Genomic DNA, 20,758 nt, shown 5'->3' with positions numbered 1-20,758 from the left:
ACAGATAATGCACAGAGACAGTAGATCCTTTCAATAGGCAGTTATTCATGCCTTTAAACAGGAACTATTATTACTTTCATGACACATCCTAACATTGCTGCTCCATTCAGGACTTGACTAAGGAAGTTTAAAAATCCATCCAATAATCCATAAAGGATTATTCAATTGTTTTGCACCTACAAGCCCCATATAAACCGGATAACCTGCATGTTAACCAATACAGCATTATGTGATGTATTTGTTTATTTATAGAAGAAGAACTACAGTTCTTGAGCAGTATATAGGAGCATGCCTGCTCCTATATACACTGCTTTCACATTGCAGAAATGGGTAATGACACGGTATTCTTAAATGGGACTTTAAAACGGGTCTGAGCCTGGAGACCTTTCACATTGCAGGTGAAAACCGTTTTAAAAATCATTTAATACCATTCAAAATTCAATAAGTTTAACCCCCAAGGGACACGTTTCAAGCCATTGAAATAGAGCCATTCACACTGCCTTAAAAACGGCTTTAAAACGTGTAGGACTCTGCTTTTTAACCGTGTTGAAATACCGGTTATCTTTAACCGGTAAATCAACTTTGGCACTTTCACATTGCAGCCTTAAACGTTTTAATATGGGAAAAAACGGCAATATACCGTTTTAAAAGTGCAATTTGAAAGGGGTAATAGTCTGCTACAAAGGAGTTTACATCACAGAAGATGTATACAAAAAAAAGGGGGGGGATTTTTGTAAGAACTTACCGTTCGGATCCCTTTCTCTGATTTAATCCTGGTGACACAGCTCAACCTTGGGATGTAGAAGGGTCCGAAGGAGCCAGGCACCTATGCTAAAGCTTTGAGAGGCAGGCTCATCCCTTCTGCATCTTAGCATTCATACAACTTCTAGAGCACACTAGGATACATTAATTCAGTACAATGCCTAAACATATTAACATGCACAATCAATTAAATTACCGTATATACTCTAGTATAACTCAACCCGAATATAAGCCGAGGCACCTAATTTTACAACAAAAAACTGGGAAAACGTATTGACTCAAGTGGGACCCTCACTCGAGTATAAGCCGAGGGGGGCTTTTTCAGCATAAAAAAATGTTCTGAAAAAGTAGGCGTATACTCGAGTATATATGGTAACCATTTTAACATGACAACACATGAAACGGCACTACTTACTGAGCGTAAAGGGAGGGATCGCTGTCTCACCAGGATGACATCAGAGAAAGGGATTTGAATGGTAAGTTCTTACAAAAATCCCCTTTTCTCTTTCATTCACCCCGGTGACACAGCTCAACCTTGGGACTTTCAAGAGCCGGTCCTTTGGGAGGGTAGGCTCAGGTCTGCAACTCTCATCACTGCTCGCCCCCAATGATGCGTCCTCTGAACTCATGGAACCTGTTGAATTTTGTGAATGTGTGAACAGAGGACCAAGTGGCAGCCATGCATACTTGATCTGCAGAAGCCCCGTGGCGCACAGCCCAAGAGGTAGCAACCAACCTGGTGATATGAGCATTGATTCTAGACGGCACAGGTCTGCCCACCTTAGTGTAGGCATAAGCAATCACGGTACTTATGTAGTATCTGGGCTGCCGATTTTTTGATTGTATGCCTTAAGTTAAGGCATACAATCAGATGCGATGCGATGCGATATCGCATCGCATCGCATCGCATCGCATCCGATATCGGATGCGATGACCCGATTTTTCCATAGGAATCAATGTTAAAATGATTCCTATGGAAAAATGGGTCCTTTTCATACCCCTACTATCCAAGTGGGCATGGAGTTGGATATAAACCTGTGGCGAGCGTAGCGAGCCACCGAGCCCGAAGCGTGGCGAGCGAAGCGAGCCCCGCGAGGGGACGGTATTCGTCCCCTCGCGGGGCTCGCTTCGCTCGCCACGCTTCGGGCTCGGTGGCTCGCTACGCTCGCCACAGGTTTATATCCAACTCCATGCCCACTTGGATAGTAGGGGTATGAAAAGGACCCATTTTTCCCATTGAATTCCATGTTAAAATGGACTCAGTCCATTTTAACATTGATTCCTATGGAAAAATCGGGTCATCGCATCGCATCGCATCGAATCGCATGGTCGCATGCGATGCGATGCGATCTCCCGATCCGACCCGATTTAGAAATCGGCAGCCCAGATACTACATAAGTACCGCAATCACCTCTCTCAACTAACTAGCAATGGTCTGATTAGAAGCTGGTCAGCCTCTTATGTACATCATACAAAACCAGTAAAAGATCAGTCTTACGAAATTCTTTCACTCTGTACACAGATTCGCAGCGCGTGAACCACATCCAAATTCTTTAATCTGTCCATATTTCTGACCTCCTCAGAAGGAAAAAACATTCCCTATCCTCATGGAAAACCAAAAATGGAGACATACTAGATAAGGCTCCTAACTCTGAGACCCTTCTAGCAGAAGTGATAGCCAACAAAAAAAAGTCAGTTTCCGAGTAAGAAACATGAGGTACGCCGACCTTAATGGTTCAAACAGCGGTTTCTGTAGAACAGATAAAACCAAAGATAAATCCCAAGGGGCCACCGGTTGCCTATAAAGGAGGCTTCAGCCGTGTAACCCCCTGAAGAAAAGTCTCCACTTCTATCAGTAACACCACCTTTTTCTGAAAGAAAATAGACAAGAGCTGATAATTTTACTTTAAGAGACTGAAGAGCCATGAAGCAAATCCATCCTGCAAATAATCTGGAACTCTTGAATCTAGACATGTGGACCTTCTGTCTCTCACACCATCTAATGTAAGTTTTCCAAACCCTGTAATAATTTGCAGCAGAAACTGGTTTTCTAGCACTAATCATGGTACGGATAACGTCATCCGAAAACCCTTTCTTCTTTAGAATGGAGGTTTCAAGAGCCAGGCCATCAAACTGAGCCGAGGAAGGTCCTGATTAAAAGATGGACCTTGCCTGAGTAGATCTGGTCGGAGTGGTAGACGCCACGATTGTGTCGACAAGCTCAGAATGTTAGAATACAAAGATCTCTTTGGCCAGTCCGGAGCTATTAGTATGACGCATGCTATGTCCTCAATCATGGGAATTGGTGGGAAGACATATGCCATCTCAAAATCCCAGGGCACCACCTACGCTAATGGATCCCTGGTTCTGGCACAGAACCTGGACACCTGACAATTGTCTCTGGATGCCATCAAGTCCAGAACCGGCGTTCCCCAACGATTCACTATTTCCTGGAACACCTCCGGGTGCAGAGCCCATTCACCTTCCCAGAGGTCCTCTCTGCTGAGGAAGTCCGCTTCCACATTCCGAACTCCTGGAATGAACACAGCAGACCAGGCCGGAACATTTTCCTCCGTCCACTGAAGAATCCTGGAGACTTCTTTCATCGCCATTTTGTTGCGAGTACCCCCCTGATGGTTCAGGTAGGCCACAGCTGTGGCATTGTCTGATTGGATTAGAATGGGGGAACCACTCAACATTCTTTCCGCCTGCACCAGCGCTTTCCAAACTGCCCTTAGTTCCAGCACATTGATCGGCAACGTTGATTCTTCCCTGGACCACAGGCCCTGTAACCTCAACTCCAGAGCTACAGCTCCCCAGCCCCTGAGAATGGCGTCGGTGGTAACCACGAGCCACTCCCATGAATGAAGGAAATGCCCCAATTGGAGGGATTCCACATCCGTCCACCACAGTAAGGGAGTCCTCATTTCTGCAGTCAAGAGAACACTTTGTTTTCATGGTCTTGGGACTCCCTGACCAACACACCAGGATGTTCCATTGGAACGGCCTGGAATGGAATCTGGGTAACTGAAGGGTTTCAAAAAAAAGTCACCACCATCTTGCCTAGAAATTTCAAGCAATGCCATACCAATGGACTGCGCGACTGTAAAATAGTCTCTGCAGAAAATGAATTGCTGTTGATTCACCTGCAACTTCTCCGCTGACTCCGCTTTGAATAACAGGTCATCCAGATATGGGATGATCACAAATCCCTGAAGCCTGAGAGCAGCTGACATTACTGCCAATATCTTGGTAAACACCCTCGGAGCTGTAGCCAGCCCAAAGGGTAGTGCCCGAAACTGCAGATGCAGATTGCCTATGACAAAACGCAGCAAAGATTGATGCTCTTTGCATATAGGAATGTGCAAATAGGCGTCAAATATCCATGGACGCAAGGAATTCTCCCGGCTCCAAACTCAGGAGTACTGATCTCAAAGACTCCATCTTGAAGTGATCCACCCACAAGTGCAGGTTTAGAGACTTTAGGTTTAGGATTGGTCTGAATGACTGATCCGGTTTGGGTAATAAGAGAATGGAGTAAAACCCCTTCTTCCTTTCATTCAGCACTACTGGTACCACCACGCCCTTTCCAGGAGGGAACTCGCCGCCCCAGAAAGGGCTTTTCTTAAGCGTGCCTCCCTGGGTAAGGGTGTAGGGATAAATCTCCTTGGAGAATCCCCTTTCAGGTTGATCCTGTATCCCTGGGAAACCACATTGAGAACCCAGGGATCCTGGCCTAACAAGGCCCAAATGTCCCGGTACTGCAAAAGGCGACCCCCTAACTCTGAGTCCAGACCGGGGAGCCTTCATCCAGTCATTGCAGTCTGCTTTTTTGCAAAGGCACCAAAATGGGATTTGGGAGCTTTAACTTTGCCAGCACCATATCTTCCTCTTCCTGAGTGACCTATGGAAGATGCACCCACTCTAAAGGAGGGACAAAAGGACTGGCGAAAGGCCACAAATCGGGAGATCCCTGTTTACTTGCCAGCGTAGGAAGAAAAGTACTCTTTCCCCCTGTTGCCTGTTTAATGAGTGATTCCAATTCAGAACCAAAAAGCAACTCCCCATTAAAGGCCACTGCCTCCAGAGACTTCTTGGAATCGTTATCTGCCTCCCATGCCTTAAGACACAAGGCCCTCCTGGCCATCACTGAAGTGGCAGACACTTTGGAAGCCAGTTAGACTCCCTCATCCCACGTTTCAGTGTATTCAGATGCCACCTTTAATTTATCTGCCAAAGCCAATGCTTCAGAATCAGGTTGAAGCAGTGAGCATAAGGTGTTTGCCCATGCAATCATGGCCTTGGAGACCCAGGCTGAAGCAATAATTGGTTGAAGTGTAAAACACAGCCTTTAAGCAACCCTCTAACTTCTTATCTACCGGGTCCTTAAATGCAGCACCACCTTGTACAGGCAAAGCGGTAGCTTTTGACAATCTAGCCACTGGGGCATCCACCAGTGGAACAGTCTCCCACAATTTTACACGTTCTTCTGGGAATGGTTATAAAGTAAGAAACTTTCTGTGCATAAGAGGCTTTTTAGCTGGCATTTTCCACACTCCTCCCAGCAATTCCTGCATGCCTTCATCTGAAGGGAAAGTGACTGCGTCCCTGCGCTGTCTCTTAAACACCCCCTGCTGTGGGGCTTTATCCCCTTCAGATAAATTCAAAGTTGGTCTAACTGCAATGATCAAATCATCCACACCAGGGACAGAGAAATCCTCTTCTCTCTGATCCCATGCTATATCTTCTAAGCATTCCCCTTCTTATGGGCCCCACATACAGCACGATATGCAGGCATTTTCTGAGCGATTCTAACAAATCGCTCAGAAAATGCCTGAAAATGCATGTAAATCGCTGTGTATATAGCCCACACAGCGATTTACATGCGCGCACCCACCGTTCTGAATCTGTCATAGATTCAGAACGGACGGGCTGTTCAATTCAGAACAGTCGCTCAGAAAGCTCCTGCTCATCTCCCGCATGTGTGGCTGCGGGCAGATGAGCAGGGCGAGCGACTGCAGACCACGCCACAGAACCCACCGCCGCCGCCACCCCTGACCCCCCACCCACACCAGCAGTAGCACCCCCACCTCACCTCTCGTCGGCAGCGGGGCGGCAGCATCGGGAGGAAATGTAAAAAAAAAATAAAAACATTCAAATTTCAAAATGGCGGCGGCCAGCCAATCACGGCTCGCCGCGTCATTGCCCCGCCCCCTCGAGCTGGCTATATTAGCCAGCTTGAGACAGGGTAGGGGCAGTCAGTCCGACGGCGGAGGAGGAGAGAAGAGCTCCCGAAGTCCTGGGAGGCGCGGCCAATGCAAAAGAGCTTAAAAGGCCGCCGCCCCCAGGTGAAGAACACAGATGAAGAGGCAGAAGCCCTGGGAGGCAGCGGCCATGCAAAAGAGCTTAGGGGGCCGCTGCCCCCAGGTGAAGACACCGCAGAAGCCCTGGGGGGGGGGGCAGGAGCCCCCCTGGGTGAAGACCAGATGTAGTTAATAAAATACTAAAACATCTGTGTTTGTGTTTTATTTTAATATTTCCTTTACAGGGGGGCTATAGGTACCAACTGGCCTTTAATGCCCCACATGCTGGTACCTGTGGTTCTCCCAAGTGCCAGCATGTGGGGCAGGCTTGCTGGGACCTGTAGTCCTACTGTAAAAGACAATATTATTGTTAAGCTATCAACCCTGCACCCACCGCCCAGGGGTGCAGGGGATAGCCCCGGGCTGCAGCCCAGGCCTGGGGTGCCCTGGAGAGGGGGGACCCCCTTATTTGGGGGGTCCCCACCTCCACAAAAACTCCCGGCCTGGGCTGACTAGTTAGGGTGGGTAATGCTTTGGCCACGGGACACCATCAAGCTGGTCTCCAAAATATGGGGGACCCCTATTCATTTTGTCCCCCGTATTTTGGAAACCAGGGCCAGCTCAAGAGCCTGGTGCTGGTCCCCAAGATCCGGGGGACCCCACGCACTTTGTCCTCTGGATTTTGGGAACCAGGACCACTCAAAAAGCCCGGGGCTGGTCATGCCGGGGGGGGGGGACCCCATGCCATTTTTTTATTTTACAAAATTATTGTCTATGACAGGACGAGACGCTGGACCCCGGACTTGGTAAGTATTTTTTTTATGTCCGTTCCCACTATAACACCAACGTTTCTTCACTTTCTGTGACAGATTTGAAATCTCCCGTGCTGAATCTCCCAATTTGAATCTCTGACACAAATCTCTCTGTATGTGGCTCATTGTCTGAAATGAGCCACAAGAGTGAAATCTCTTGTGCTGAATCTCCCGTTATGTATCTCTGGCACACATCTCTGCGTATGTAGGGCCCTTTACTCTGATTCCACATTTGGGAAAGGTGGGGATGATAATGAAAACCTGTGAGAGCCCTCCGACTCCTTAGTAAACTGATCCATAAGGGCATTATATTTTTGCACCCCTTGTGCAGTATCCTGCATTACTTGCAGAAAAGCAGGGTCCCCTTTTTAGGGTCCCCACTGTTAGTTTATTCCCTTCCTTGAGACTCCCCTTCACTGAGGATCACATGGAATGGCCCAGCCCTGCTGAGCTCCTGTAACAGGCTGCAACCTCCGCAGAGTTCAGCCTGTAAACCCATCCAAAATAGCGGGCACCATCACGGTGTGCCCATCACCCAAGATCCCCCCCTATGCAGGGATCTGGCTCTGGGGTCCCCCAGGGTCCAGGAAAACCCCTCTAGTGAGGTTTTTAGCGCTGTACAGGGACACCAGACAGTGTCTCTCAGTACACAGGGATCTGACAGGACGCGCTTTTGTCAGCCCCTGCTGTGCTGTCAGTGTGAGGAAACTTCCTCTGGAAACCTCACACTGTGCCTGCACTAATTAAAGTGAAATATTAATAAAAAAAAAACCCTAGCTACTCTTTCAATGGCTGCCGCTGCAGCCCTTCAGCATAGCACCCACTGCGGTGGGCACCTAAAACAAACTGAGGAATGCTGGGATGCAGAAGGGAGGAGCCTGCCTATCAAAGCTTTAGCTTCTACATCCCAAGGTTGAGCTGTGTCAACAGGATGAATGAAAGAGAAAAATAAAAATTATATGAGGAAAGTATAATCAAGTCACTAAACCATGGGTTTAGCAGCAAACCCTATCTATAGACCTAGTTAGGGCCCCCAAACAGAGTTTTTGCACTTTACAGCTTGCCACTTCAAGAGGCTGCATGTATGTTTTTGTGGCAATAAAGAAGCAATTGAGGTACTCTTTACTTAGATGGGCGCCAGCGATTGAAATCGCAGGCGTCGGGGGTAAAAATCGCGGTCATCGCGGGTAAATCGGGATGGCCGCGATGCCCGCGATTTTCCCATAGGGAACAATGTTAAAAAGGCTGATTGACCGCGATTTTACTGTTAAATGCCTCAATGGACCCGATTTGGCCATAGGAATCAATGTTAAATGGGCCACAGAGCCCAAATAGGCACAATTAACCCTTAAATGTCCCCCCCAATTTTTAACGCCACCCCACGATCCACGCCAACCCGAAGCGTGGCGAGCGCAGCGAGCCCGCGAGGGGCGGCGGTACGCGTCCTCCGACCTTTTCATGCCCTACTATCCACTAGGGCGTGGAGTGAGAATAGAATAGTGTGGCGAGCGCAGCGAGCCACCGAGCCCGAAGCGTGGCGAGCGCAGCGAGCCCCGCGAGGGGACGCGGATACCTTCACAGGTAGACGCGTCCCCTCGCGGGCTTCACAGGTGTCGGCGTCGCCACGGACACCTGTGAAGCCCGCGAGGGGACGCGTATAACTGTGAAGGTATCCGCGTCCCCTCACGGGGCTCGGTGCGCTCGCCACGCATCGGGCTCGGTGGCTCGCTGCGCTCGCCACACTATTATATTCTCACTCCACGCCCTAGTGGATAGTAGGGAATGAAAAGGTCGGAGGACGCGTACCGCCGCCCCTCGCGGGCTCGCCACGCTTCGGGTTGGCGTGGATCGTGGGGTGGCGTTAAAAATTTGGGGGGACATTTAAGGGTTAATGGGCTCTGTGGCCCATTTAACATTGATTCCTATGGCCAAATCGGGTCCATTGAGCCATTTAACAGTAAAATCGGGTCCATCGGGCCTTTTAACATTGATTCCTATGGTAAATCGGGAGCATCGCGTCGCGGGCATCGCGGGTACATTTATGGCCGGCCGCGACGCGACCGACACGATTTCCATGTTTAACATGGGTTTCAATGGGAAATCGCGGGCATCGCGTCGGTCGCGTCGCGGCCAGACATAAATGTACCCGCGATGACCGCGACGGGCGCCCAACTAAGTAAAGAGTACCGCAATTGAATTAACCTGCTGGGTGCCCATTATTAACAGTCATCATGAAAACTACTATTGCCTTAATAAACAAATAAAAAAAAACACAATGTTGAAATTTTTATCAAATGGAATAGTTATCTTTAATATATGGTGCATATGGAAAGTATTCACAGCCCTTCACTTTTTCCAAATTATGATGTTACAGCCTTATTCCAAAATGGAATACATTAATTTATTCCCTCAAAGTTCTACCCACAAAAAACGTAATAACATGAAAAAAGTTTTTAAGAGAATTTTGCAAATTTAATAAAATAATTAAAAAAAATCAATCACATGTACATTTAAGTATTTACAGCCTTTGCTCAATTCTTTTAGTTGATGCACCTTTGGCAGGAATTACAGCCTCTAGTCTTTTTGAATATGATGCCACAAGCTTGGCACACCTATCTTTGGGCAGTTTTGCCTATTCCTTTTTGCAACACCTCTCAAGCTCCATCGGGTTGGATGGGAAGTGTCGGTGCACAGATCTTTTCACATCTCTCCATGAAATATTCAGTTGGATTCAAGTATGGGCTCTGGCTTGGCCACTCAAGGACGTTGTCATTATGGAGTATTGTGTGTAGAATTTTGAGGGGGGAAATTAATTTATTCCATTTTGGAACAAGGCTGTAACATAACAAAATGTGGAAAAAGTGAAGCACTGTGCATACTTTCCAGATGCACCGTATAGTAAAGATAAAGGTTACATGTTGGGCGGTATCATGGCGCAAAAGCAGGTTAAGTAATACAACTTTCAGACGGCACTCTCAACATGAGTTGTTACATGATCAATTGGGGTCGAGGTGCGGTGTGAAAGGGCCACCTGGGTCAGGGTTGAAGCGGCTCTGGACATTAACAAGAGCTGCCTCCTCCCCAGACCCCCTGATGAAAGGCCGCAGCCCTGCCCTTATGTCACGTCACCAACTCAGCAGTAAGTCGTGTCAGACACAGAGCTTTAAGACAGCAAATGCCAGGTTGCTCGTAGGATGGACCCGTGTCCTAATCCTGGGTGCGACCCGGCATTACCAGATATAGGCAGATTTGACTGCATGTTCAGATGACTGTGGGGGTCATTACCGACCCACGTGAGTGCACATAGTTAACGGTATAGTAGGTACACAAATAATATGCCGGTTACCGCTAGCTATATTGTTGCAAAAATATCTAGATAGTCGCAAAAATCACCTAGTGTGTACCCAGCTTAAGGTTAGCACTATCAAATGAATGCAGTTTCTTAATATACATATAAATGTTATCCTCTTACCAGATCTAAATTCAGTAAAAAAGTATTATCACATTTTACAGGTCACCTTGCAAATTTCCATTAAATTAAAGGTCTTTATTTCCTTTTTAAGTAGGTCAGGAAATGAATGAAATTGAATTAAACACAAAAACTGAAGGTTTGCATTTACAGTAACCTGGGCACTGCTTTCAATCCAGATAAAGGGGTTTAACTGTCTCAATCTCTATGCTATACAATCCTATCACTGGTTTAGTCAGAGGGACCACATAAAAAGCAGTTTTAAAATACGCCATTAGTAACTTCATTTTATAACTGTAAAGAAATAAAAACCACCATGTAAATGGTCCAAACACATTGTACTGCCAAATAAAAAAAAAGCCAAACTTAATTATATTGCCTTCCCATAATAAACCTAATCATTTATTTTACTAAAAATAAGAAAAATGTAATGCCCTTATATTTAGAGAACAGGCTACACATTTTAGAAAGCAGAAATGGTTCAGAGTAGGAAAGACGACAAAAACAAATAAGTAAGATCGTAACAGTTCCACCTACAAACAGCCACTTATTATCTAAGTCACAATCAATGCAGGACCGTAAAATCAATACATGTAGCCACGTCTTATAAGGGGGGGGGGGTGATCCAATAAAAATGTCAAACACTTAAGGGAATTGAATAGTACCATAAACATGGGTTGAAACATGCTACGTGCAAAGAAAATAAAACTTAAACAACATACGTACCTTACAACCAAACATTAAAGAAATGGTACTGTTGTTGCATGCCAGTTTGCAATGGCAAATCATTGGGGAAAAACAATCCAAGTTTTTGATGCTTGTAGATATTTTTTCTGAGCCAGGACATTTTAATCTATCTGCAAAAAGTACTCCAGGAAAATGTCTTTGCAAAGGTTTGCCTATTGCTTTAGACATTTGACAAATCAAGGAAGAATATTGGTAGAGAAAACTTGTAGAAGATGTCACACACAAAACAAACAAAAACAAAACACACACACACAAACACAAAATAGAGAACAGGTTGACTGGTTAGTGCTCCACTTGCTGCAGCACTAGACTTCCTCTGGGTTTTTTTTCCCCTCTGCTCTTTTCAGAGAAAAAAAAAAAAAAGCAGAGAGGCAACCCCAGCAGCTGGAGCACTGAAAGCTTTGATAGGAGGGGCAACAATCATGCAGCAAGTCATTCAGACTAGGAGACAAACATTGGAATAAGCGATATAGTGATATAAAGCAGCAATCACATATCTGTTGAAGAATTCAAATTGGCTGGTGCGTTATCTCCTACTTTTTCTCCACTTTACCTCTTCAGACTTAATACATCTGCTCCAATGAGAGATAACTACTAAAGGCCCATACACACTAGAAGATTTTAATTTCAAAGACTTTCCCAAAATCTCTGATCAATATATCTTTCCCCAAAGTAGTGCATACACACTGAGACATTTTCCCAAAGAGCAAGAGATTTTCACGAGGTGAAAGACTGCTGAAAATCTTTCATATAAAAGCTGATTTACATAATGGGCTGGATTTGAATTACAAGGGTGGGAGCAGGGACCTTTTTATTAAGTGCATTCCAGTTCTTGGTGCATGATTCAGAGCTGATTGCTGGGCTGCGTATAGTCGGAGCCCTCGATCAGGTAAACTACACCCGCGACGCCCTGACTGGGCAAAATCCCAAACGTGTGCACTGCAAAATTTCATTTACAGCTGTGCATGTAGGGAGAAATCTATTCATTGTGCAAGCAATGTATACGTTACGCCATAACAAAATATACATATGGGGGGGGGGGGGGGGGGTCAGTGGCAGCATTAACATATACATTGCTGGCCTGCGAAAAATGGAAGGCATGGCTTTGTGGGACAGGGGACTATGCACTCTGTAATGCCCATTACACATTATGCCACACACCGTAATGCCCTCCGTAATGCCCATTACACATTATGCCACACACACCGTAATGCCCATTAAATATAGCACCGCTTACCTACATGCTCATTGCTAGGGTTTTCCTGCACGGTGCCAGGGGTAACATGCACAGTGCCAGTGGTAACATGCTATGTGCACTGCACTGTGCGGTTCTGCCTCCTTACGCTCACCTTGACTTGATGTCTGTCCCTGCCTGCATCAGAAAAGGAGACCGCCGGGCAGAGCGGTGGGGTCATCCGACTGTCTCAGAGCAGGTCCAACTGTCCGCGACTCGCAGCCAATCAGGCAACGGTGGCTCGCGAGTTGCAAGCAGGCGTGTCATTCGAAATAGCCGCTCAGTGGATGGTTGGACCTGCTCTGAGACAGCCGGGTTTACCACCACTCTGCCGGCTGTCTCCTTTAATGATGCAGGCAGGGACAGACAGCAGAGCAAGGTGAATGGACATTCCGCCTCCAAAATGAACTGATGGAAAGCAGTCCTACCCCGTTTTGGCTCAATTTAACCCATGGTGGACAGTAATATATACATTGCTGGCCGGTGCCAGCTACAGTATGTATATATTACTGGCTAATAACTAAGTCATTGGTGCCAAGTGGTGCCTGTAATATATAGATTGCTGGCATGTGCCAGCAATCTATATATTACTGGCTTATGATTGTCATTGGTGCCCAGTGGTTCCAGAATATATATATATAGATATATATAGATATATATAGATATAGATATATATATATAGATATAGATATATAGATATAGATATATAGAGATAGAGATAGAGATAGAGATAGAGATAGAGAGAGAGAGAGAGATTGCTGGCATGTGCCAGCAATCTATAGTGTTCCCGCTAGGCTGTATTAGTGGGGCGCTGTGACCTCCCCGATTTTTAAAGGGCAGAATGCGCCCTGCCCCGCTAAAACAGCCTGCTGCCTGTCCACCGGTGAAGCCAAGCGCCACCATAGATTGCGGTACACAGAGCTTTCCCGGCAGCTCGGGGACGTAGTTACGGCCTGGGCACGCCCCCTTCACTGACGCGCGCGGCCCAGGCACGCCCCCTTCACTGACGCACGCGGCCCAGGCACGCCCCCTTCACTGACGCGTGCGGCCCAGGCACGCCCCCTCCACTGACGCGCGCGGCCCAGGCACGCCCCCTTCACTGACGCGCGCGGCCCAGGCACGCCCCCTTCACTGACGTTGGCGTGCCCGGGCCGCCCCCTCCAACGCCCTGCGACGTTTGGTTCCTAGAAGGAACACTAAATCTATATATTACTGGCTTATGATTGTCATTGGTACCCAGTGGTTCCAGTAATATATAGATTGCTGGCATGTGCCAACAATCTATATATTACTGGCTTACAAAAGAAAACATTAGTGGCCAGTGCTGCTCCGTGTGGAGCAGGACGGAGGGAGGCGGGGCATGTGGCCGGACCCAGGAGGACAAACACAGGTGACCAGCGGGGCGGACCAGACCAACGCAGCTAACGGCAGGGGGAGCAGGGCTCTTCAGCAGCCAGCCGCCGCACCAGCAGCCAGCCGGACATAGCGATTCAGCGGGGCAGCGTGGACAAGTGAGTATAATAGGAGGAGAGGCGGGGGTGATGATGATGGCTGAAAAAAACAGCCATCATCTCTGGCATGCTGGTAAAACCAGCAGATGAGAGACTTTGACGGGAGCGCGCATCATCGCTAGTCTGCAATCTGGGAGGCTTACACACTAGGCGATTTTCAGCAGAAAATCGCTCAAAACTGCTGTTGTTCAGGTGAAAATCGTCAAGTGTGTATGGGCCTTAACTGTAGTTAGGAGTTTATTGGCTGGTACTTTATCTCTCGTTATCATTCTGCACTTTATCAGTTGTTAAGGGTTAATACATTTGGCACTATATCCTTAACGGGATACGGTCATTTGGTCTACAGTATGTTGGTTGACAAGCATTGGGTCGACACCATTAGGTCGGCATGGGGAGAGGTCGACATGGGTCAAGGTGGACATGACTTTAGGTAGACCGGTCATTCGTTTGACAGTGCCTAGGTCCACAGTCAAAAAGTCGACAAGGGGTTTTTCACAGTTTGAGCCGACAGGCGGTATTTCATGCCCTACCATCCACTAGGGTGTGGTGGGAGAACAAAATAGTGCCCGAAGCATTGCGAGGGAAGCGAGCGATGTGGTGCACTTCAAACTGTGTCCATCTTGACTGTGTCGACATTCGGGTAAAATAACTGTGCAAAACCTCATGTCGACCTTTTGACTGTCGACCTAAACCCATGTCGACCAACAAACTGTAGACCAAACTATCAGTTGATAAGAAAGACCCAAAACATCTGTAAATGTGATGCAAAGTTTGAGAATTAAGGCCCCCATACATTAGGTCGGACCTAATTTCCCTTGACCTCCCCCAGCAGCTTCCCGGGAGAGCTAAAATATCACATGTAAAAACTCCCATGGAGCTGCCGCAGTGGTGAGGACCAAGAACAAAAACCCTGTCAAAAACCTGGACGGCCGCTAATTAACTGAGAGAGCACTCAGCCAATCAGCTGCCTTAGCCACTGTTCTTAAGGTGCCCATACACGCTAGAACGCATCACATGGCATGTGTTTTGCATACAATCCGAAAGCAGTACAAAAAGTAAAGCACATACTTTTTGTACTGTGCGATAGCAGCATGCGATGTGCGCTCCCGCAGCCATCGCAGCTTGTATGACCACCTTGAGCCAATCAGCAGCCGAGCCATTCTTTTTTTTTTTTAAATCGGACCAAATAGCAGTAGTGTTTGGGGGCCTTTAGTAATATCCATTATGACAATAGCACTTAGTCAATATAGATTTAATATCTTTTAGGTCAGGGGTAGCCAGCTCCAGTCCTCGAGAGCTACCAACAATTCACGTTTTCTAGATAACCTAGCTGGGATACAGGTGCACTCATTACGGACTAACACATTATAAATGATCCACAGGTGGAGCTAACTACTTCACTTCTGATTCTGTTAGGAGACCTCCAAAACGTTAACTGTAGGTAGCTCTCGAGGACTGGAGTTGGCTATCCCTGTTCTGGGTTATGGTTGGGCGCTTCTATACCCAAACAGAGACGGAGCCATCTAGCCGGCTTATGGCGTTTGACCTGCAAACGCGCCACAGCACGCCTAGTCCCACAGCAGCGCAATAAGTAGCACAGCTTGGCATTTGGCGTATGGCATTACCAAATGAGAGCATTACCAGCAATCATCCATCAGATGTCACTTTTTAAAATCACCACTGTGCACACGTCAGATATCTTATGCAAAGCTATAGCAAAATAATCCAGAACGTGTGTGCATGCAGTGTCCACTGAAATGCATTGTAGCACAAGAACTACTTTACTGTACATTACTGTACTCTTCAATATGTTAGACACTTTTTTCCAAAAATACTATTGCATAGACATGCGTCTCATTACGCTATTTATAACGGGCTATGGGGATAAGTGAGGAAGTATACAGTACTTTCACCAAGAATGGGGCACGCATGTGTGCGAGATACTCGTGTGTCCCACTCTCGGCAAACGGCGGCACGAAAGCAGAAAAGACAACCACAGATCCATACTGTAGGTTCCACTGGTGTAAGAGCACTGCTGTCCATGCGTCTCATTATACTACACTGGTTCAACACAGATTTACACTACAGTAGGGAGGACATACAGTACAAGCAGGCCAGAGTCGAGTGCCAAGGGGGTTAACAAAATGGCTACCGGGCATCAGCAATGGCTTCATGGAAACCTACAACTATGGATCCAGCAACAATATAGGTTCCACTTGTGTAAGGGCACTGCTGTACGTGCAAGGACCAAAAGGATGGACCAGAAAAAGAACATCTCGGAGGCAACCCAAAAAGCAACTCCCTGGAAAACGGTAGTGCTTCCACCACTTAAGATTCTGCATCCACCTGCCACTGGAAATGGCAAAGAGCCCTGCGAGTTGAAATTGCCAGTGCAGAGGACTTAGAAGCCAGAGAGCAAATGTCCCTAGCAGCTTAACACAGGTAAGCTGCTGCTACTGCAAGAGCAATAAGCTGCTCAACCGCTCTACCAGCTTGAAGACCTTCAGCAACCTAAGAAGCCCAAGAAGCCCAAGACCTAACGGCCTTGTTGACCCAACAAACCACCATAACCTCTGCGACAGTGTAAATAGATTTCAACGTGTCTTCCAACTTTCTGTCCAAAACCTCTTTTAACGAGAGCTCCTGGAACTGCTTGGACAGACAAGATGCAGAAGTATCCACAGAAGGTGCAGTCTCACATAATGTTCTTTCTACAATTGGAACTAAAAGAATATATAGCCAAAAAACGAACGCACATCAAGAAAAATCTTGTCAGGCCAACCTGAGAATCCTGTGGAAACTCAATCTCTTCTAATAGTGGTTCCTCATCCTCTGATGCATCAGACTGAAGGTAACAGACTTTTCTTGGTTAATGGTGGGGCTAACCTGGGGGGGGGGGGGGGTAGTGTAGTTCCTACAGAGACCTGCAACATATCTCAACAGCACCTAGGCCCAGGCTGGTTCAGGGTCAGAGGGTGGAACGGTACTTGTGTATTATCTGGGCGCCCAATATTTTCATTGGGTCGGAAAAATTGCGTCAAACGCATCGCACGCAACCAAATCGCATGCGATGCGATGGACGCAATTTTTCCATAGGAATCAATGTTAAATGGTCCCGGAGACCATTAGGGTCAATGTGAAATGCCCCCCCCCCCCCATTGTTAACGCCACCCCACCATCAACGCCAACCCGAAGCGTGGCGAGCGCTGGCAGCCGGCAAGGGGTGGCGGTATGCGTCCTCCGACCTTTTCATACCCCCATTATCCACGTCAGCGTGGAGTTGATTGTATATAGTGTGGCGAGCGCAGCGAGCTCCGCATTGCTTCACTGGTATTACGCGTCCCCTCACCATGCTTTGGGCTCGCCACACTATATAAAATCAACTCCACGCCGACGTGGATAGTGGGGGTATGAAAAGGTCGGAGGACACGTACCGCTGCGCTCGCCACGCTTCGGGATGGCGTTGCTGGTGGGGTGGCGTTAACAATGAGGGGGCATACAAACAATGGGGAGGGGGGCATTTCACATTGACCCTAATGGTCTCAGGGACCATTTAACATTGATTCCTATGGAAAATCGCGTCAATCGCATCGCATGCGATTTGGTTGCATGCGATGGGCGCGATTTTATTGCGGGAAATCGCATGCCTAAATTTAAGGCATGCAATTAACAATATCGGGCGCCCACATAATACACAGGCTTCAAACTCTGCAGACATGAGATGTGAAGCCCAGGCTGGGCTTTCCTGGCTCAGTGATAATACCCTCTTATCAGGATCACACATCTCACACAGTGTACTGATGTGGTATAAACTTTTAGGAACAGTTTGTTCGACCAATAGTCTTTTTATTGCCTCTTCCAGTCATAGTTACACCAACACTGACCATATGGACAGAGAGAGGAGGGGGGGCGGGGGGGTAGGGACCCAAGGAGAGAGGGGCAGAGGGGGAATACCACCACCCAAAGTCTAAAACCACAGGCACAGTAATCAAGTAAATGTGCAATACTCTCCTAACAAGCTATACACCACTGTAACTCATGACCATGATGCAGCTAAAGTAGCTTCTGCGCTTTATAAAAGGATCAGTGCCGTCACTAGCAGTCTCCTTAAAATGCTCACAGGGCCGCAGCATGCAAGCTAAAATAGCTGCTGCGACTTGGGAAGCGCCAGGACCACTGGGAGACTGTGGGAGGATGTGCATGGCTAGCTCCGCCCACTATAATAGTGCCTTTATTGTACAGGTGCGTCTCTGACACTGCTGGGCTATCTATAATGACCAGCTTTTAAAAACCTGGCGGCCCATTAACCGGGCACCAGGTCATAATCATGGGCTGCATGCTGGGTAGTGCGGTCAAGACTGGGGATCTGTGATGCATCTAGTGGTGTCCAGATGCCAGAGAGACAGTGCTTGAGCCTTGGACCCATTCTAACCAGTTCAAGATTACATTTTTTACAGGAACAATACAAAAATAAACTATAAAAACAGTGGTGGCTCTTACCTCTGTGGAGAAGGCTGCTGCAATGCCGAGCGCCCCCTCTGCTGATGCCCGCTGGTCCCCACTGCTGCTGTTGCCTGCCGGTCCTGACCCTCGCTGCGGTCGCATGACCAACGCATGCACAGTAGCTTCTTTGGTACTGTGCATGCGCTGGCCCCCATCCTCTATGGCAGGGCTGGGCAACACTGGCCCTCCAGATGTTAGTGAACTACACATCCCAGGATGCTTTGCATTAGTTTTGCTATGTGGCCATGCTGAAACTAATGCAAGGCATGCTGGGATGTGTAGTTCATCAACATCTGGAGGGCCGGTGTTGCCCAGCCCTGCTCTATGGGCTGCTTCGGCAGCAGTCCATAGTAGCATATTCACGGTCCTGGTTCCGGCGTATGTGCAGTATTATCCTCAGTACTGGACATGTGCAAAACCCGTTTTTTGTGGGCTGACGCCACAGTAGCCTATAGAAGCATCCCAGAGGGAGAGAACGCCTCCCAATGGGACTGTCTTGGGTTACTGGTGGGACCAATGCCAGTCCCAGTGAAGCCAGTGCAGACTCACAGACTGCATCAGGCTTCATAAAGTGTCCAATTTTACCGGGGGGGGGGGGTGCAGCCCTGCAGTCCATAGGTAAAAGCTGCCTCTGTATAAAAGTGTTTATTCTCTGAAGAAAATAAGTTTTTTTAGAAACATGAAATAAAACTAACTGCATAATAAAGTTAAGTTGAAGTGCCCCTTAGTGTAGATCAGTGATGGCTAACCTTGACATTCCAGCTGTTGTTGAACTACACATCCCAACATCAGTTTTACTATTTGGCCAAGCTAAAACTAATGCAGGGCATGCTGGTATGTGTAGTTCAACAGCTGGAGTGTAAAGGTTAGCCATCAGTGGTGTAGATCAACATTTCCCCAACATCCAGCCTCAGGGATCCCTTACCATACATGACGCACATATCCTCACAGGATGCTGTTAGGATCCTACAATGGGTTAAGGGGCACCCACATATTGAGATGTGTGCCAAGTGATTCCCTTTGAACTTCCCGGTGTCTAGATCAGTGGCTCTCAACCTTGGTCCTTAAGTAACCCCCCCCCCCCAACAGTGCATGTCTCCATGCAGAACAACAAATAAAATAATTAGCTCCACATGTGGATCTTTTAAAATGTGTCAGTGAGTAATGAGTGCACCTGTGCAGCTGCTGGGTGACCTAGAAAATGTGAACTGTTGGGGGTACTTGAGTATTTGAGGAACGAGGCTGATCTAGATCACCCATGCACAAATTGCGATGTGTGCAAAGCAGTTTGCACTAAGCTAAATAAGAAGAAAATCCCCCCTGCTATGCGATCTATTTAGATTTATTCAGCATGTTCATATGATCTGAGCTGGTTGTAGAGACACGCAGGACCGCACATCAACATCACTACAGGGTGTACACAGAGAGCGAGTTGTGCTTACATTTCCCAAATAGGCAAAAATCACCCCATGTTTATGCCTCACTAGTCTAAAGGTGGGTACATACTATACTATTTATATTAATAATATGCACAATAACGATATCATTGCGAATATCGTTCAGGGTTAGCCTACTATAGCGTTAATGATATCAGCGGTGCTGTATCATCATATAGTGCGTACGGGACATTAGGATTAAGCACTAGTGGGAGGGTTAAGGTTATGGTGCAAAAAAGACGGGATGCTAGGGGTAAATATACCTTAACATACTCATTGTCGGGATAGCAACTGCCAAAATGTTGTACCCTTCCACAATAATCACAATTGAACAAATCCACATGTGAGTCTTAAAATGTATCAGCCAGGAATGAATGAGTTCCGGACTACAGATCAACACAGTCTGGACCATCATTAGGTTAACACAAGGATTTCAGGGGTTTTCAACATTTTTTTTCAACTTTTGCTTAGTTTGCTATCCATGTGGACTACAATTGGAAATTATAACCTATACCAAGCGAAGTGAGGCACCTTGTCAGAAACAAGGCGAGTACAGCCAGTCCAGTAGGGTCTACATTATCACTAATTGATGAAACAAAAAAATAACCCCCCAAAAAATGCACTGCTAGATGTCATTGAAGACTGGAGTTAGGAAACAAATAACACTACTACCACTACTACTAATGTTGGTAGTGCTAAAGTACAGGGGACATGTGCTTGTACAAAAGGTGTGAGAATTATTAGTGTTGTGCAGCAAGTGCTGTGAGAAAGCCCCTGGGACTCAGGGGTCCTTGTGCACCACGCACACTGCACCCATTACACAAATACACCAGTCCTTTTAATACATGTAAACGTTGGTTGGAACATACATAGAAAAATACCCTACTATAAAATCACACACAGACATAAAGAAAAGAGACAAAATAGACAGAAGATCCTCCCTGTATGCAGTGAGTAACTTAATATGTGGGGCAGATGTGC

At 47.1% G+C, this 20,758-nt stretch overlaps 1 protein-coding gene across 22 annotated transcripts in view; it reads right to left on the bottom strand.

Annotated features, from left to right (window-relative positions):
• The window catches only part of DLG1 (discs large MAGUK scaffold protein 1), a 291,905-nt gene that overhangs the window by 214,963 nt on the left and 56,184 nt on the right, over nt 1-20,758 (bottom strand). Inside the window, exon 1 of one of the 22 annotated variants that reach the window (XM_083177605.1) lies at nt 11,073-11,329. The exons of 19 other annotated variants lie outside the window; for them this stretch is intronic. In XM_083177605.1, the coding sequence (XP_083033731.1) occupies nt 11,073-11,261 (189 nt within the window). In that variant the 5' untranslated portion in view covers nt 11,262-11,329. Of the gene's footprint in view, nt 1-11,072; nt 11,330-20,758 lie in introns of those variants that run through there. 2 more of the 22 variants (XM_083177607.1, XM_083177616.1) reach the window with 2 other exon arrangements.

This window comes from Crinia signifera, chromosome 3, assembly GCF_055691185.1.
Source record: "Crinia signifera chromosome 3, ASM5569118v1, whole genome shotgun sequence".
Taxonomy (NCBI): Eukaryota; Metazoa; Chordata; class Amphibia; order Anura; family Myobatrachidae; genus Crinia; species Crinia signifera.
This window is presented reverse-complemented; position numbering and strand designations above follow the sequence as displayed.